The sequence below is a fragment of the Panthera leo genome, chromosome A1 (assembly GCF_018350215.1).
Source record: "Panthera leo isolate Ple1 chromosome A1, P.leo_Ple1_pat1.1, whole genome shotgun sequence".
NCBI classification, from domain to species: Eukaryota; Metazoa; Chordata; class Mammalia; order Carnivora; family Felidae; genus Panthera; species Panthera leo.
In genome coordinates this window covers 139448927-139468617 of record NC_056679.1, presented here as the reverse complement: position 1 = coordinate 139468617, position 19691 = coordinate 139448927, and the positions used below count along the sequence as shown (strand labels likewise).

The following is a 19691-nucleotide window of genomic DNA, read 5'->3' as shown; positions in this document are numbered from 1 at the left end:
TATTGAAAGAAACCAGGTCATTTGTCCTATAGAATTTCCCACATCCTGGGCTTAGTTAATTTCATCTCATGGTGTTAACATATTCCTCTGTCCCCCCTCCATGAATATAAATAACTGATAGATCTAGAGGCTTCATGAGGTTTTGGGGAGTGCCTAGAATACCTCGTCAGGAAGTGCCATTTATTTTTGTGGTACTGTGCCAGGAGGTACATAATATTTGGTTATCTCACTTCTAGTGATGTAAAGATTATCATTGGACTTAAGGGTTGTCAGCCTAATCCATCCATTATAAAATTCTCCATTAGCCTTTTACCCAGGAACTTATGACTCATTGAAACATGGAGGATGTAGGTGGACAGGTGTGAAAAAACAGAGGTCTAGTTTTCTGTTTTTTTGTTTTGTTTTGTTTGCTTGTTTTGTTTTACTGTTCTGCATAACCATTGCATCTATTGATGAGCATTGCCTACATCCATTGTTTCATGGGTTGCAAAATGGTGATTTTCTAATTATATTATACCGCTCATATTTGTTAGCTGTGATTTTTCTATCAAGAAATTTTGCCCCAATAAACTCTTGGTCATCCTGAAAAACTGATGGTGTAGAAACATCAGGATAAATGCTTTATTTTCTCCCTTTAGTTTTAGAATAATAAAATGGTGCCTATCAACCTTCTAAAGTACCAATTATTATTATTATTATTTAAAAATTTTTTATGTTTATTTTTGAGAGAGAAAGAGACAGAGCATGAGTGGAGAGAGTCAGAGAGAGAGGGAGACATAGAATCTGAAGCAGGGTCCATGCTCCGAACTGAGCTGTCAGTACAGAGCCCTACGTAGGGCTTCTACCCACGGACTGAGAGATCATGACCTGACCTGAAATCGGACGTTTAACTGACTGAGACATGCAGGTGCCCCAATACCAATTATTTTTAAATGGAAGTTCTGGATTTTTATACATTTGACGTGTTTCAATTTATTTGAATGTTTAACTCAAACTAACCAATTCAAAAGGAAGCTGAGTTAAATTTCCTTTCAACATTGTTTGAATATCTGGATCATAACACACCTGAAATGCCTGGGTACTTATGGATGGTTCAGTTACAGGATCCAACCCACCGTTTTTATCTGCTTAAATCAGTTTGAATTGTATCTTTTCTTGTCATGTGCAGCCTGGATTTCTAACACAGATCAGTCATTCTTCTATCCCTGTCCTGCAGTGAAACTTTGGATTTAAAAAAAAAAAGTTTCCTATAAAATCATGCTGGCATTTATGCGAATCATCTTTGCTATTCCTTCTTTATGCTTTGAATCTTGGCAAGTCTCTTGAATAAAATAAAAGAAGTGAAGGCACACAAATAACCGACTCTTTTCCACCAAAGGAGAAAGCATTTTAAAAAAAGGAATTTGAATCTCAGGCTTAGAAGTTTTCTATACTTAGCTAAAGTTACCAGATGCCTGGAGCAAGTGCTTTTACTAGTGGAAAGTTGCCTTCTGGTGTAGGGCATTTAGAGCCACCCACAAGCCTTTTACTGGATATGCACTTTCCATTGCTGGTAATTACTTAACACTTTTTAAAAAGTAGAAACAGAAGGACGCCTAGGTGGTTCAGTTGGTTGAGCATCCAACTCCTGATTTTGGCTCAGGTCATGAATTCACTGTTTGTGAGTGGGAGCCTGCTTGGGATTCTCTCTCTCCTTTCTCTCTGCCCTTCCCTTCTCTCTCTCTCAAAAATAAATAAATAAACTTAAAAAAAAAACCCTAAAAAGTGGAAACAGAGCTAGATGATCAAAGGAGTACGTGAGCAGGAGAGTGGATAGGAATTTAGGACTGATTTAAACATGGAGGATGTAGGTGGAGAAGTTTGAGAAACACAAAGAGGCCTAGTTTCATGCATATTTATTACTGTCCCACCTAATTTACAGAGTGGAAATGAAGAATAATCAAGTAAGTTTAAAAGACAACCAGCAGCCAAGTGTTTTAATATGATCTAAATAGTAGTGGTTTAAATAAGATCTAAATAATAAGATAATAAGAATGGGAAAGCCATTGCACGTAGAGAAAAGAGCAGTGAATTGGGGAGTTAGAAAGTCCTAGTTCCAGCCATTTATTCAACAAACCTTTAAAGACTGAATACGTGCTAGACACTGAAGATTTCAAAGTGAATACTAAACACTTGCTAGGCAGAAGGGGTTCTCTCTTATCCTGAATCTACCTCTCACTTGGCAGATGGAGTTCACTTGGCTTTGTTTTGAATGATTGAATTAAAAAGTTTCAAGTTATATTGATACAATGTATCAGATATATAAAAATCTAGTATTTCAATCAAAAATCGTAATTGGCTATTTTTGAAAGTTGCTAGGACTACCACTTTTGTAAAAATATCTACTGTTTCTACACAACTTGTATTTCAAGGTAATTAAAGAGTTAATGAGGAAGAAATACAAATACAAACAAAATACGTGGATTAGTGTAGTTGATGATCTATAAGCTAATGGCTTATAGGCTTGTCTTGCCTATTTGAGGACACCTGGGGAGAGGGTGTCACTGGGATTAAGGAAAAAAGGCAGCACCTGGTGGACTGCAAAAACACTCTACGAGGTCAGGTAATATTCTGGCTGCAGAATGTCAGACTGACAGCCCAGGGGCTGCCGGGCCGGGCAGCTGCTGACAGTTCTTTTCGGGTCTGGGTCTCACAAGCATGAAGCGCATTGCGGGTAAGGTGACCTAGGTCTCGCTCCTGCCAACGGCGTTAGGCAGGCTCGGACTTCGGTCTTTACTGTGGCATCGCTGCCTTTCTGGTCCCCACGACCGCAACCGCAGTCCCTCCGCCCAGCTCAAGATGGGTAAAAAAAAAAAAAAAAAAAAAAAAAAAAAAAAAAAAAAAAAAAGCACAGAAAGCGGATGCGGTGGGAGGCCACGCCCCAGGCGGCCGGGAAATCCAGAGCGGGCGCGCGCTTTGCCAGCCACTTCCGGTCCTCAGAGTCGGGGGCGGGGCCGCACGCGGCTCTGACTTGGGGCGTGCGGCTCCCCCTGTAGGCGGCGTGCAGCGAGACGGCGGAGCTGGAAGGCCTCGCCGAGTACGACGGTTGCTGCCCCTCGGTGCGCTCAGCCTTTCTTTCCAGGCCCGCCTCCCGCCTCCAGCCTCGAATTTCCTTTTTTGCTCACAATTTCCCCCGGCCCTCTGAGTGCGCTTTCTTTTTTCGGGAAGCGGGGAGTGGAGAAGGAGGATAAAAAAGGCTCCAGGTGCGAGGCAAAGATGGAGGAAGTCTCCCAGGCCCCGGACTGGGACAGTGATGAGACGGTGATAGACGAGTCGGTGACGGAAAGTGACCTGGAAGAAGAGGAGCTGCCCTGGAGAAGGTGACCACCTGTTAGCTCCAGGCCTGGCGGTGGAGTAGCCTTCGGAGATTTGGGTAGAAATCATTGGCACCCAAATGTGTCATTGCAGGCGGGATTCGAGTCTTGTGAGGCAGCCAGGCCTGAGCTAAGAACTTGTGAATAACCTCACCACGGCGCCCCCCACCACCCCCCCCCCCCGGCCCAGTTTAGGACAAAATGAGCTTTCTGGTAGATGGCTGATATGATATAATATAATATGATATGATATATATAATATATACCTTTTTAGCCTGAGTCTTAGTCCTTTCGCACAGGCAAAAAAAGTGTTGGGTGTAAACTTCTGAGATGCAGTTTGTTTTAAGTAACTCGAAGCTCTGAACTAGGAGATGGTTAACATCATTTCTTTCAAGAAAAGAATGTGTGATGGGGGAACTGGTTACTACCAAACTGGAAACGAATAATCTTATAAGCATCAAAGATGGTAGTTCAGTTCATCAAAACCTTCTTGAACATAACTAGTTCTCCGTGCTAGATATAAAACTATGGAAGAGGTGAGGCCACTGCCTTTGAGAAACTGACAGGCCAGGGAAGACACATAAACAGATAAACTGCTTTTTTTCATAAGCAGGTAATTTCAATAAAATGTGGGAAGTCCAGGGATGGAAGCATGCTTTGGCTGGTTTAGGAAACCAGAGGGACTCTCACCTCAACCCAGGTAGTCCTCAGAGATTGCTAGGGTTGACTTCTGAACAGAGGCTTGAAGGTGGGTTAGGAATTAGCCAGATGAAGAGGTATCCTAATTTGGGGAAATTAGGTATCCTAATCTGGGAACTGCTTGGGTAAAGGTGTAGTGGTGGGACATAGCATTGTTCTGTTTTGAAATGTACAATAGTTAAGTCTTACTGAAGTGAAGTGTTAAATGGTGGAGTGGGCAGTGGTGGAAGATGAGCCTGGAGAGGAAGGTAGAGTGAGGTGATGTAAGGCCTCATATATCCTTAACACCTTTGTGAGATGTTAAGTGGAGGGGCAGCATAATCAGATTTTCACTTTCCAGGATGCCCTACAAGAGGGCTTTTCAAATTTTAATGCCCTAATAAAATCACTCCAGAATCCTGTTAAAGTGTGATTCCAATTCAGGAGTTCTAGGGTGGGATCTGAAATTCTGCATTTCTAGGAAGCTTGCGGGTTAAAGTTGGTATTATTTAGAGCAGAGATCGCCTTTTGCAAAGCAAGGGTATAGGGGTTAGCTTTGGCATTAAAGTAGTAACAGGCTGGGATGACGAGAACTCAACTAGGAAGAAACAGTGGGAATGGAAGGAAAAGGGCAAATTTAAGAAATCGTGAGAAAGTAATTTGGCAGGAGATGGTGGTTAATTTGATATGGAGGATGAGGGAAGAGCAGCAAGTAAGGGATGATACCCAAGTTTTTGGCTCATTTATTTATACACACAGCAATATTTGCTCTTGGTGTGCATTTCAGCTAATACATGGAGTCTGTTAACAACCGTCACAATCAAGTTCCAGAATAGTTCCATCACTCCAAACAAAACAAAACAAAACAAAACAAAACAAAACACCTCTCTTGTGCTGCCCTTCTTAGTCAAGTCCTTTCACTCATTTAAATCACTATTCCTATATGTATAATATCATGGTTTTTTTTTAATCTATCTGATTTCAGCCCTCTTCCCCTATCTTTGGTTCTTAGCTTTATTACAGTGTGTCTAGGCATGGGTTTTTTTGGTGTTTTTCACTGAGATTGTTGAATATATAAATTTATGTCTTTTACCAAACTTGGGAAGTTTTCTGTCATGATTTCTTTGTATATTTTTTTCTGTACCAGTATCTTTCTCCTCTTCTTCTGGGACTTTAATGGTCTACATGAATGTTAGACCTTTTGATACTGGTTCCCAGATTCCTGAAGCGGAATTAATTTTTTTTCCATTTTTTTCTCTCAGTTCTTCAAACTGTATAATTTTTATTGCTCTATATTCAGAGTTATTTACTCCTTCCTTTGTCATCTCTATTCTGTTGTTGAGCCAATCCAGTGCATTTTTTACTTCAAATATTATCATTTTCTCTTCTAAAATGGATTCTTTTTATAGTTTTTATTTCTCTGCTGAGAACTTCAATGTTTTCATCTATTTGATGAGGGTTTACCTTTTCTCATAGAGAATGATTGGAATAGCTGCTTTAAAGTCTGTCATATCATTCCAACATCTTGGTCATGGGGGTGCGGTTGGCATCTGTTAATTATCTTTTCTCTCAAGAATTAGATTTCCTGTTCTTTGTATATTGAGTAATTGTGATTATATCCTATGTATTTTGAATCTTATGTTCTGGATTCTTGGTCCTGTTAAAACCCTCTTAAGGGTGTTGATTTTTGTTTTGACAGGTAATCAGCCTCATTAGGTTCTGACTGCACATTCTCTTTTGCCTTCCTTGGGTGGTGGTTACCTCAGTCCAATTTTCAGAGTCTTTACTATGCTATTTGACTTTGACTCATGTACCACTCAGGGGTTAATCTGGAACTTGGGCAGTAGTTAATATTGTAGTTGAGTTCTCTAAATCTTTGTTAATGCTTCTTTGAATCTGCTTTCTATGTGGACAGCTCAAGGTTGAGCCTAGGATTTATGTTGAATTGTATACAGAATTAGGTGATTCCCCTTTTGTTTGTTTTTTTTCCCTACAGGAGTCTCATGCACCCTTCCTTCCCCATGCACACATGCTGGTTCCTATGACCAGAAAGCCAGATTTCTGTCAGTGTTAGCCTTCTTGCTTTAGGGCAGTCCTTGAAACTAAGGCAACCTTCATGGTGGAGTGTTAAGAGAAGAAAATAAAGGAGATGCTCTCCATACTCCTTAGCGTTTGCTTCCTCTAGCAAGAGACAGGCTTTCTCTTGGGTTTTAAGTGCCTAAGACGCCATGTTTGGTAACACTATATCTCTGAGGCCAAAGAAAACAAATACAACCCAGGGATTCCCCCCACCTTCTCGCATTCACAGATCCCTTTCCCTAGTCTTCTGATAGAGATAGGGGGTTTCTTCTGGAGTTTTTGCTGTCTGAGCCCACCGTGCAGCTTCAGGATTAGACTTTGGATCAAAGCTGGAGACAAATAAAGGACCAACAAAATGAAACAAACTCTGAAACTCATCAATTACAAGGTTGTTTAGATTTCGACTTCAGCCCCAATATGCCTGCTATTGTTTACTTTTCATATTACTCAGGTAGCTTTTAAGAAAGACTCTACCAGAGTTTTTATTTGTAATGAATGGAGAAATAGGCTATAGATGGTTTACTCTATCTTGGCTGGCCAATCATTTTCTTCCCCTCTAAGTCACTTAAAATGCTTCTCTGCAGTACCATACAGACATCATTTTTTCAGACCTCACAGTTCAAGGTTAAAAATTGGTGTTTTTATTGGCATGGCAGTATGGTCAAAGTTTAAGCATTGCTGAAGCTGAATTGCTGGACCATTGTATTTTGTTTTTCTTCATCTTCTTTGCTTGTATATGTTTTGTTTTGGCTATTTTTCATGCACAAGTTCCCAACTTTAACTGGAGTGAGGGATACAGCTCCTAGTAGAGATCCCCAGGAGGCAATACGTATAGTTGTGTTCACTGTCTAAAAAAGCACTCTCTGAGAGCCTGGATTTAGTCCTAGCCTTCCCTCTGGAAACCATGTCTGAAGATGCATACATTCCTTTTTGTGACTTGATAGGTGTCGCTACTAATCTTATGTGAAAATTCAAGTTGCTGACTAATGAGATTTTGTTGGCTTGTGATTTGTTTTCTAAGAGGCAGGATTCATTTTTCTTATATGTGCCCTGGGAACTTTTTATCAACCCTTGTATTCTTTTACAGCCTCTGGTAAGGTTAACTGCTCTATAACATGAGGGATATATCTCAAATTAGTCCTGTTGAGTACATTTATAGAACCACCTTAGATAGTTCATTGCTACATGGATTTGTATATGTGTTCAGGTCACATGTCTTCTGAACACTGTAATTGCATACAGTGAAAAGCTAATTCAACATAATTACCCTGGAAGATGAGTGTTAATTTTGTCCCTCAAGACAGACCAACACTGTCTTCATGTGAATTGTGTAGATGGAAAATACTTGTTACAAAGGATATACTTGGGAAAGGGAGGAAAAGAAAGCAAAGTACAAGGAGACAAGGATTTAATAACCACATTAAATTGACTAAAGAAAGCAATATTTTGGTCAGGGTGTATATCAAAATACTGGCAACTCCATTGATTAAACACAGTGGTGCCAAGTGCTATTTTTAGAACTGTGACACTGAAAGGATATTTAATTAGATTTTTTTTATGAATCAAAGCCTTGACATGACATTAGAATTGTGCTATTTTGATAACTTTGATAACATATAAACTTTGAACATATAAAATTGAAACTCTGATTGTCCCAAAAAATGTTACCGTATTTTTAACAAAACAGTGAAAATTATTTGAGAATTTCAGATTTTGCCTGAAAGTTTTTCTTTTAATCCAGCCGTCTATTTTCTCCCTCCCTTTTTTATAGTTAATATTTGCTACTATCTCATTTTACAATATCTTAAAATTATATTTTATTATTAAAATATGCATCTGTGGGACACCTGGGGGGCTCAGTTCGTTGAGCATCTGACTTTGGCTCAGGTCGTGACCTCATGGTTCATGGGTTCGAGCTCAGAGCCTGGAGCCTGCTTCAGATTCTGTGTCTCCCTCTCTGCCCCTCCCCCAGTCGTGATTTGTCTCTCTGCCTCTCTCTCCCAAAAATAAATGTTAAAAAAATTAGAGAAAATATGCATCTGTAATGAAGTGGTCAGTGACTTTTGGTGTATTAGCTATTAATGTAGTCTAGTAGTTTGACTAGAATTCACTTTGAAATTAATGTTCTCTTTTCAGTTATTTGTTTTAAATGTTAATTTTGAGAGAGAAAGAGAGAGAATGAGCAGGGGAGTGGCAGAGAGAGAAGGAGACACGTAATCCCAAGCAGGCTCCACATTGTCAGTGCAGAGCCCCATATGAGGCTCAGTCTCACGAACCACAAGATCATGACCTGAGCCAAAATCAAGAGTTGGACACTTGACTGACTGGGCCACCCTGGTGCCCCTATTTTATTGAGAACATGGATAAGTAATTTTTTGGCCCCCAGTCTTTTGGTTTTCCTTTTTGTATAAAAATATTCCTGACTACTCTCTTATGGAAATAGTTTAAAAAAAAAAAAAAAAAAAGAAGACCAAAGATTTGTGTGTATTAGGAAATTATTTCAGAGTTATTTGCAATAATGAATACTTAAAAACGAATGTTTTAGAATTATATAATGCTTAAATAAATTATACATCCTTGTGAGGGAGTATTATCAATATTTAATGGTTTTAGGAAGAATTTTAATGACATTGCACATGTTTAAATATAATTGTTAAGTGAAAAATGTAGTCTCTAAAACTTTATACAGATCAATCCAAACTTTGTAAAATTAATGGTTCTATAACACATTAGCCTTCATAGAAAGAAAGCTGAAAGGAAATACACCAAAGTCTTAATACAGAGAGAATTATAGGAGAGTTCTGTATTCTTATTTATAATTCCCTTTAGTGCCCACATTTTGTATAGTTTTTTTTGAATAGATAATATATTTACATGGTTCAAAACATTTTAAGTATAAAGGGTAAAAATCTCCTTCTCATCCCTATCTCCTTAGCTACTCATTTTTCTTTTCCATAGACAGCCAATATATTTGATATATTTAATCCTCCCTGAGATATTTTCTTTTTTTTTTTTTGTTTATTTATTTAATTTGAGAGAGAGAGAGAGAGAAGGCATGCACAAGTGGGAGAGGGGTAGAGAGAGGGGGAGAGAGAGAGAATCCCAAGCAGGTTCCATGCTGTCAGTGTGGAGCCCGATGGGGATCTTGAACTCACAAACCGTGAAATCATGACCTAAGCTAAAATCAAGAGTTGGATGCTTAAACGACTGAGCCACCCAGGGCTCCCTGCCAAGATATTATATAAGTTATATGTTTGAGAGCATATGTAAAATTTTTTTCTAGAAATAGAAGAACTATGTCAAAGAGTTTGGGTGTTTATAATCTTAATAATTGATTTATTTGGATTTAGATCATTATTAGGAAGGCTTTCTTTCCTCCACACTTATAAAAGAATACCTCCTTTGTTTCTTTTAATACTTTTTGTTTCATTTTTAAACATTTACATTTTGATTCATGTGGCATTTTTATATGGAGTACAGTGTGAAGTATGGATCCAACTAAATTATTTTCCAGATGTCTCCTTCATTGTCACAGTATTATTTTTTGAAAAATCCTATCTTTTCCTCTGATTTTAGATGCTGCCTTTTTCTTTTTTAATATTTTTTAACGTTTATTCATTTTTGAGAGACAGAGTATGATTGGGGGTAGGGGGAGCAGAGAGAGAGGGAGACACAGAATCCGAAGCAGACTCCAGGCCCTGAGCTGTCAGCACAGAGCCTAATGCAAGGCTCAAACCCATGAACCATGAGATCATGACCTGAGCCGAAGTCGGAAGCTTAACTGACAGAGCTACCTAGGTTCCCTTCTCCCCCCTTTTTTAAAGAGAGAGTGCCCATGTGCACATGCAAGCTGGGATGGGGGGCCAGAGAGAGAGAGAGAGAGAGAGAGAGAGAGAGAGAGAGAGAGAGAGAGAGAGAATCTCAAGCAGGCTCCATGCTCAGCACAGAGCCCAACGCAGGGCCTAATCTCAGAACCGTAAGATCATGACCTGAGCCAAAATCAGGAGTCAGGCCTTTGACTAAGCTACTCACATGCCCCAACCACCATTTTAATATACTAAATTTCCTATGTAGGTGAGTTTATTTAGGAGATTTTATTCTGTTTATTGGAGTGTCATTTTATGTGCTGGTTTCATTTTTAAAAAACATTTTCTTTTTTCTTTTAAATTTTTTTTAATGTTTATTTTGGGGAGACAGAGAGACATGCAAGCAGGGGTGGGGCAGAGAGAGAGGGAGAGAGGGATGGGGATAATTATGGATTCAAAGAGAGACTTAGACATAGCAACCAAATGCAATGTTTGCACCTTGTTTGGATCCTCTTTTGAACAAAACAACTAAAAAGAGACAGTTGGAGAAATGTGATTACAATCCATTTAGTTTTCCATTGGTGTATAACAACTTATTCCAAAACCTAACAACTTGAAACAATAAACATTATCATGTAGTTTCTGTGGGTCAGGAGTCCAGGAGTGTCTTAATTGGGTCATCAGGCTCAGGGACTCACAGGGCTGCATTCGTCTGAAATCTTCATGAGAAGAATTCACTTCCTGCATAGTGATTCTTAAGATTCACTTCCTCTCTGATGGTTGACTCCCTTAGTTTCTTGCTAAATAGGGTTCTCCACAGAGCATTTCACAACATGACAAGCTGACATCCATGAGAAGGAATAAGCAAGAGAATAAAGGAGGGAGAGCAAGATGAAAGTCAGTGTCTTTTTGTAACCTAATCTCAAAAATAACATCCCAACACATTTGCTATATTGTGTTCATTAGAAGACTTTCTGCATCTAGTCTGTACTCACAGCTGGGCACAGGGCATAAATACCAGGAGACATTTCAGAGGCTGCTTACTGAAGACTAAATATAGTAATATTAAGGAATTTTTGGCTTTAGAAAGTAAGGTAATTATGGTTATTTTTTAAAGTTGCGATTATTGTGGTAATGCTTGAAAAGAGTTCATATCTTTTAGGGTTCCATACTGAAATATTTCCAGCTGAAATAGAATAAGAGGTCCAGGGCTTGTTTCAAAATAATCTAGTGACAGACTGGCAGGAATAGAGAGGATGGCAGAAGGATTATAGAAGAAACAAGATTGTCTGTATACTGATAATTGTTGGACCTAGACGATAAGTGTACTGTTATCTCTTTTATTGCTTTTATTTTTCATTTTCATTTAAAAGGTGAAAAGCAAAATGAAATAAGTAAGTGAATGACAAAAGAATGCCTTTAGTACCAAATTATATGTTCATGTCTTGGTACACTGTTACATTTTTAGATTTTGGAAAGATTTTTTTTATTTTATTTTTTATTGTGGGGAAAAAAAAATATATATATATATCTCATAAAATTTACCATTCTAACCATTTTTGAGCATACATTTCAGTGACATTAAGTATGTTCACATTGTTGTGCAACCATCACTGCCCTCTGACGTCAGAACTTTTTTCATTTTCCCAAACTAACACTCTGTATCCCTTAAACACTAACTCCCCATTCCTGCCTGCTCCCAGTCCTTGGCAACCACCATTCTACTTTGTCACTATGGATCTGACCACTCTAGCTATCTCATATAACTGGAGTCATATAATATTTGTACATTTGTATCTGGCTTATTTCACTTAGTATAATGTTTTTAAGGTCTGTTTCTGTTATAGCATGTGTCAATATTTTCTTTCTTTTTAAGGCTGAATAATATTCCATTTTATGTACATACCACATTTTGTTTATCCACTCATATCTGTTGATGAACACTTGGGTTGCTTTTACCTTTTGGCTGCTGTGACTAATGCTTCTCTGAACACAAGTGTACAGGTATCTTTTTAGATCCCTGCTTTCAGTTGTTTTGTGGACATACCCAGAAATGGAATCACTAGATCAAATTGTGGTTATAGATCTCTTTTTTGAGGAACAACCATACTGTTTTCCACAATGGTTGTACCATTTTCCATTCCCATCAGCAATGCCCAGGATTTCCAATTTCTCTCTATCCTTGCTAATACTTGTTATTTTCTGTTTTGTTTTTGTTGTTTTGTTTTGGTTTGTTTATAACCATCCTAATGGATGTGACGTGGTATCTCACTGTGGTTTTGATTTGCATTTTCCTAATTAGTAGGGTTGAGGATCTTTTCATGTTCTTATTAGCCATTTGTATATCTTCTTTGGGTAAATTTCTTTTCAAGTCCTTTGCCTATTTTTGAATTCTATAAGGGTGTTTTTAAATAGAAAAGATAAACACTTAAGTCTGCCTACTAGCACACTTGCCATGGTGTATCATTGCTGTTTTTAGTTTTGTATTCATCATTATAAATGAAGCTTCTTGAGGCATGGACTGTTTGTCTTCTCTCTTTGTTACCTTGGTGCTGCCTAGAACATAGTAAGAAGTGAATCCAAAAATTAAAGGAATTCTGTCATTTTGTGTTCTGAAAACATATTCCCAAATTTAACCCTGGGATTTTAATCTCACAGTTTCTGTGGTATAGAGAAATGTGAAAGAGAAAACCTACCAGCACTGTTCCCTTAAATCATCTAATTTCACCTCATTCAAAAACTACTCCTTTCATTCCTTACTCCCAAATACTCAGAAATAATGGGGTATTTGTAAAAATGAGCATGACCATATGAATAAGTATTTTTCATCTTGTATAAGTTTTTAATTAAAGCATACATTACTAAAAAATACTTTGGTACAGATATTAACAGTGGTGTAACTAAGAATTTTAGCAAGTTTAGGTATAATTAATAATTACAGTTAAATTGTTAGTCTACATTTAGGAAACATAACAATCTGTATCTTCTTTTTTGGTATTTGAAAGGTTGCTCTTTGATGAAGACACATCTCTTAGATCTGAGTTCAGTCTCCATCCTGGTATAAGTGGAAGGTGCAAAGGTGAGAAATAATTTTTTTCACTAAGTAGTCACTTTAATTTCCAAAGTGTTAATATTCTACTAACTTATCCTTTTATAGTTAGTTTTGTTTTTAACTTTACACAGAATTAGTTTCTTATACTCAACTGTAATAGACCCTGAGGTCTATTAAGATCTATTACTATAACAATAGCAAGGGGAATTCTATCTTCAGGAAGATGTTCGTGGCTCCTAAAGGGGGCTACAGAGATATGCAAATGATACCCAGATAGCTCTTCTCCTTGCAAAAATTTCCAGTTTAACCATACTACTTGCATATTTGCAGAAGTGAATAGTACTTTTTAATAACCAGTCTGAGGCACTTGGGTGGCTCAGTCGGTTAAGCGTCCAACTTCATCTCAGGTCATGATCTCACATTCGTGGGTTCAAGCCCCACGTTGGGCTCTGTGCTGACAGCCTGGAGCCTGCTTCAGATCCTGTGTCTCCCCCTCTCTCTGTCCCTCCCCCACTCGCACTCTGTGTGTGTGTGTCTCTCTCTCTTTCTGTCTCAAAAATAAACATTAAAAAAATTTTTTTTAAATAACCAATCTGATTGTTTCAGGCTGAAATTAAGGTCCAAATATCCTTGGTTTATTTATATATATTAAATTTTTAAATTTGAGTACAGTTGACACACATTGTCACATTAGTTTCATGTGTACAACATAGTGATTTAACTTTTGTATAGGTTATGCTAGGCTCACTACAGTGTTAGCTACCATCTGTAACATACATTATTGCAATATCATTGACTGTGTTCCCTATGCTGTGCCTTTTATTCCTGTGATTTATTCATCCCATAACTGGAAATCTGTATCTTTCATTCTCTTTCACCATTTTTTTCCATTCCTCCCACCCCTTTCCCTTCTGGCAACCATCAGTTTCTTCTCTGTATTTACAGGTCAGATTCACCTTTTCTGTGTGTATTTATTTGTTTTGTTTTTTAGACTCCACATATGAGTGAAACCATATGGTATTTGTCTTTCCTAGTCTGACTTATTATACACTATTAGCAAAGTAGCAGAAAGAAACTAAGAAAACAATCCTATTTACAACTACAGCAAAAAGAATAAAATACCTAGGAGTAAATTTAACCAAGGAGATGAAAGAATTATACTCTGGAATCACACAAACAAATGGAAAGATACTCCATGCTCATGGATTGGAAGAATTAATATTGTTAAAACACCCGTATGATCCAAAGACATCTACAGATTCAGTGAATCCCTATCAAAATACCAACAACATTTTTTCACAGAACTGGACCAAATAATACTAAAATTTGTATGGAACCACAAAAGAGCTCAAATAGCCAAAGAAGTCTTGAGAAAGAAGAACAAGGCTGGAGGTATCACAATCCCAGATTTCAAGATACACTGCAAAGCTGTAGTAATCAAAACAGGATGGGTACCAGCACAAAAGATTACTGGAACGGAATAGAGAACCCAGAAATAAACCCACGCTTATGAGGCCAATTAAACTATGACAAATTAGGAAGAATATGCAGTGGGAAAAAGATAGTCTTTTCTATGCAATGGGGAAAAGATAGTCTTTTCAATAAATGGTGCTGGGAAAACTAGACAGCTATAAGCAGAACAATGAAATTAGACCAGTTTCTTACACCATATACAGAAATAAATTCAGATGGATTAAAGACATATATGAGACTTGAAACCATAAAAATTCTAGAAGAGAACACAGGTATCAGCCCTAGCAACATTTTTCTAGCTAGTTGTCTCCTAAGGTAATGGAGACAAAAACAAAAATAAACTGTTGGGACTACATCAAAAGAAACCATCAACAAAACAAAAAGGCAACCCACAGAACTGGAAAAAATATTTGCAAATGCTATCTCTGATAAGGCGTTAATTTACAAAATATATAAAGAACTTAACTCAACACCTAAAAGAGCAAATAACCCAAGTAAAAAATGGGCAGAGGACTCGAACTGACATTTTTAAAAAAGAAGACATACAGATGGCCAACAGACGTATGTCTTTTGCTAAGTATCGCTAATCATCAGGGAAATGCAAGTCAGAATCACAATGAGATTTTACCTTAGACCTGTCAGAATAGCTAAAATCAAAACAACAAGAAATAACAAGTGTTGGTGAGGATATAGAGAAAAAGCAACCCTTGTGCATTACTGGTAGGAATGTAAATTGGTACAACCACAATGGAAAACAGTGTGGAGGTTCCTCAAAAAATTAAAAATAATAATAATAATTCCACTACTGGACAGTCACCCAAAGAAAATAAAAGCCCTAATTTTAAAAGACATGTGTACCCTTATACTTATTACAGCATTATTTATAGTAGCCAGGATATGAAGTAACCTAAGTGTTCATTGATAGAAAAATGGATCAAGGAGTTGTGGTATATATATACACAGCAGAGCAGTACACAGCTATAGGAAAGAAAGCTCATACCACTTGCAACATGTGGATGGTCCTAGAGGGGATTATGCAAAGTGAAATAAGTCAGACTGAAAAAGACAAATACAATATGGTTTCATTGATACGTAGTACATATATTTTTAAAAAATACCTTTCACCTACCACTTTTCTATACTTCCTGGGTCCACTTCTAGGTTTGTTTGTTTGTTTTAGAGAGAAAGCACACATGTGAGCATGGGAAAGGCAGAGGGAGAGAATCTTAAGCAGGCTCCATGCCCAGAGTGGAGGCCAATGCGGGGCTCAATCTTACAACTGTGAGATGATGACCTGAGCCGAAATCAAGAGTTGGTCACTTAACCGACTGAGCCACCCAGGCACCTTCTAGGTCAATTTAAATACTTCTAGAAAAATTTGTCACCAATCGTCACTGTTCAAAAAGAGCAATTCTGCAGTAGCTGTTTAAGTGGTAGATTATTTTCTTCTGTGCTTTCTTCTTGTGAACCATTTTTAATTTTTATGGATATCTGAAAATAGGTATGGAAAAGAAGAAAAGTTTCTTTTTTTAAAATGTTATTTAAGAGAGAGAGTGAGAGAGTGCGCATGCAAGCCAGTGGGGGAGGCAGAGAGAGAGAGAGAGAGAGAGAATTCCAAGCAGGCTCCATGCTGTCAGCCCAGAGCCTGATGCAGGGCTCAGTCCCACAAACCATGAGATCATGACAAGAGCTGAGGCCAAGAGTTGGGCACTCAATCTATTGAGCCCTCCAGGCACCCTGCCACTGTTCAAAATACCATTATTGTGGGGCGCCTGGGTGGCTCAGTCGGTTGGGCTTCCGACTTCGGCTCAGGTCACGATCTCACGGTCCGTGAGTTCGAGCCCCGCGTCGGGCTCTGGGCTGATGGCTCAGAGCCTGGAGCCTGCTTCCGATTCTGTGTCTCCCTCTCTCTCTGCCCCTCCCCCGTTCATGCTGTGTCTCTCTCTGTCTCAAAAATAAATAAAACGTTAAAAAAAAAATTAAAAAAAAAATACCATTATTGTGGGGGCAGATACATTGTAGGGCATATATATGTCATTGTAGGGCACATATATGTCTTTCCACTTTTTTTGTTTCTTTGATCTCTTTGGCTCTTTTTACTGCTGTGCCATCACTGCATTATTTTATCAACCTTGGTTTTAAGTACATTTCTGTATCTGGTAGGGAAGATACTTTCCCACAGAGAGTAGCTGGCCATAGTGTTCATCCTGAGCTCCTTGGTACAAACAGCAAGCTCAGTGAAGTGTGAGACCCACTGAGAGCTTCCAGTGTACCCTCTTCAATCTTTTTGTTGGATTTGCTCTGACCTGGGTGGTTTTCTGAGATTCTGATGGAAGAAATCCAAATAGTTACTTCTGAAGGAGCCCCTCCTTTTCCTTTGTTGAGTGACATGCTGTTTACCAATGTTTGGTTTCCCTTTTTTAAAAAAATGTTTATTTTAAGAAAGAGACGGGATCCATGCACATGCATGTGAGTACAGAAGTGGGAAAGGGGCAGAGAGAGAGAGAGAGAGAGAGAATCCCAGTCAGGCTCTGTGTTGTCAGCACAGAGCCCAACGTGGGGCTTGATCCCACAAACCACGAGATCATGACCTGAACTCTGGCTCAAGAGTCAGATGCTCAACCAACTGATCATTCAAGCACCTCTGGTTTCCCTTTAATACATTCTCATTTTGATCCTTGGTGGGTATATTTCATTTTTTCTCATTGCTGCTTCAGATTTTATTTAAAAAAAAAAAAAAACTCCTTTGTTTGGATTCTTTTCAGGAACTAAGAAGAGAAGAAAAGTTAAAATAGGAGCTCAATTTCCCATCTTAAAAACACAAAACTCTGTTTTTGTATTTTATACTAGCATTACAAGTTTTTAAAAATGACCTAAAATGAAATTAAAAAAAAAGAAAATACTCCTTCTAGTGGGGCTTAAGTCTGTATATTGTCTTTACTTATCCTTTGCATTCATTCATCCTGAAACAATAAATATCAAGTGTTGTTTTATTCCAGTGTAGTATATATGTTTCTTTGAAATTAATAACTTAAAAACTTTGATATACAGAAGTGGCAGTTAGGAAATTACAATTCACAAAATAAATTTAAATGACATTTTGTAGTTTCTATAAAATCATAGAGCTGTTGCCAAAGCAGAGCAATGAGACTATTTTCAAAGGATTTATGATTGTTTCATTCTAGGCAAACTTTCTCCTGAGATTCAACTTGGGTTTAAACTGAGAGATAATCCCCAAGAGCAAATGAGTAAAAATAAGATAATGCCTCTTAATGACAAGGCAGTCTTACAGGTAGGTAGCATGTTGATTAAATACATACTTATTAAAAATTGGAAATGCTATTTCAAAGAGTGACAAATTACTAATGATTAATTCTTTTTGTCTGTTATTTTCTTTCTTTCTTCCCTTGCTCAGTTTTTTACCATTTCTTAGCCAGTCATTCTGTTTCTTTGTTGTAACTTTGGTGAAAGCCTTATTTATTTATTTATTTATTTATATTAAAAAAATTTTTTTTTTTAACATTTATTTATTATTGAGAGAGAGAGAGCATGAGCAGGGGAGGGGCCGAGAGATGGGGAGACACAGAATCTGAAGCAGGCTCCAGGTTCTGAGCTGTCAGCACAGAGCCCGACGCAGGGCTCAAACTCACAAACCACGAGATCATGACCTGAGCCGAAGTCGAACGCTCAACCGACGGAGCCACCCAGGCGCCCCAAGCCTTTTTTTTTTAAAGGGGGATGTTGAAAATGTCTCATTTCTTCCTCTCTTTACTTTCCTTATCTATCTCTCTTTCATGTGGAACTTCTGGGTATATACCCAGAGTAAGTGAAAGCAGTGACTCCAAAATATATTTGTACATCCATGTTCACTGAAACATTATTCAAGTAGCCAAAAGGTGATAGTAGCACAAGCATCCGTCAACAGTTGAGTGGTACAAACAAAATGTGGTACATACATAAAATGGAATTAAAAAAGAAGGAGATAGTGATCCATGGTACAGCATGGGTGAACCTTGAAGACGTTACGATAAGTGAAATAAGTTCAGACACAAAAGGACAAATATTATATGGTTCCTTTTATATTAGGTACTTAGTTTCAGAGCGACAGAAAGTAGAAGGGTAGGTACCAGGGGTTGGGAGAGGGGTGAATGGGGAGTTAGTACTTCATAGGTATCGAGTTTCAGTTGGAAAAGATGAAAAAGTACTCTAGCTGGATGTTGATGATGGTTGTACAACAGTGTGCACAAAATGCCACAGAACTGTGTGTATAAAATGGTTATGATGGTGAATTTTGTGTTATATATATATTTTACCACAACAAAAAATGCTAAGAAACAATAACATAAGATTATTTTAAATGTTAAATTTTTAATTCTTGTATTAGCATTTATCATTTAGAAACAAAATCTTCTCCCCCACCCTCAGCAACCTCAAGATGAAATGGAACAAAGTCAAGCTCTATTCCAGTAAGTATATTAATTTCTGGCTTTGTTATATTGTAGATTTTTTTTGTAATTTTACACACTAAAGCAAGTCTTCATTTTCTCAGGAGTTTTAGAATTATTGTATTTTTTTTAAATGGTTGTCCCTTTAAAAAATAAAATAAAATAAAAACAGAGAGGGAGGCTAACCATAAGAGACTCTTAATTATAGAGAACAAACTGAGGCTTGATGGAGGGAGGTGGGTGAGGAGATGGCCTAAATGGGTGATGGGCATTAAGGAGGGCGCTTGTTGGGATGAGCACTGGGTGTTATATATAAGTGGTGAATCACTTAGATCTACCCCTGAAAGCGTACTCCTGAAAGTGTACTACACTGTACATTAACTAACTTGAATTTAAATAAAATCTTGGAAGGGGCGCCTCGGTGGCTCAGTCGGTTAAGCGGCCGACTTCGGCTCAGGTCATGATCTCGCAGTCTGTGAGTTCGAGCCCCGCGTCGGGCTCTGTGCTGATAGCTCAGTGCCTGGAGCCTGTTTCAGATTCTGTGTCTCCCTCTCTCTGACCCTCCGTTCATGCTCTGTCTCTGTCTCGAAAATAAATAAACGTTAAAAAAAAATTTTTTAAATAAATAAAATCTTGGAAGAAAAACAAATGCCCCTTTAGCAGCATAAGTGTTATTTACAAATATTCTAGATAAGTTTCATTTCATGAGGATTGGTTCATATTAAGTTGATTCCCTATTAATGTTATTTAAAAAGCAAATTTATAGCATGACATGAAGGAAGAATTTGTAGACCTTATTGAAATT

At 37.9% G+C, this 19691-nt stretch overlaps 1 protein-coding gene across 3 annotated transcripts in view; it reads left to right on the top strand.

The window, feature by feature from the left end:
• Nucleotides 1-3039: 3039 nt before the first annotated feature.
• Nucleotides 3040-19691, top strand: part of ANKRD31 (ankyrin repeat domain 31) — a 123887-nt gene continuing 107235 nt past the window's right edge. For all 3 annotated transcript variants that reach the window (XR_006203397.1, XM_042941147.1, XM_042941162.1), the window contains exons 1-4: nucleotides 3040-3359; nucleotides 12922-12995; nucleotides 17627-17733; nucleotides 18867-18907. Coding sequence is in view for 2 of the 3 variants with exons in the window: in XM_042941147.1 (XP_042797081.1) it covers nucleotides 3256-3359; nucleotides 12922-12995; nucleotides 17627-17733; nucleotides 18867-18907 (326 nt within the window). In the remaining variant the exon portion in view is untranslated. The remainder of the gene's footprint in view (nucleotides 3360-12921; nucleotides 12996-17626; nucleotides 17734-18866; nucleotides 18908-19691) is intronic.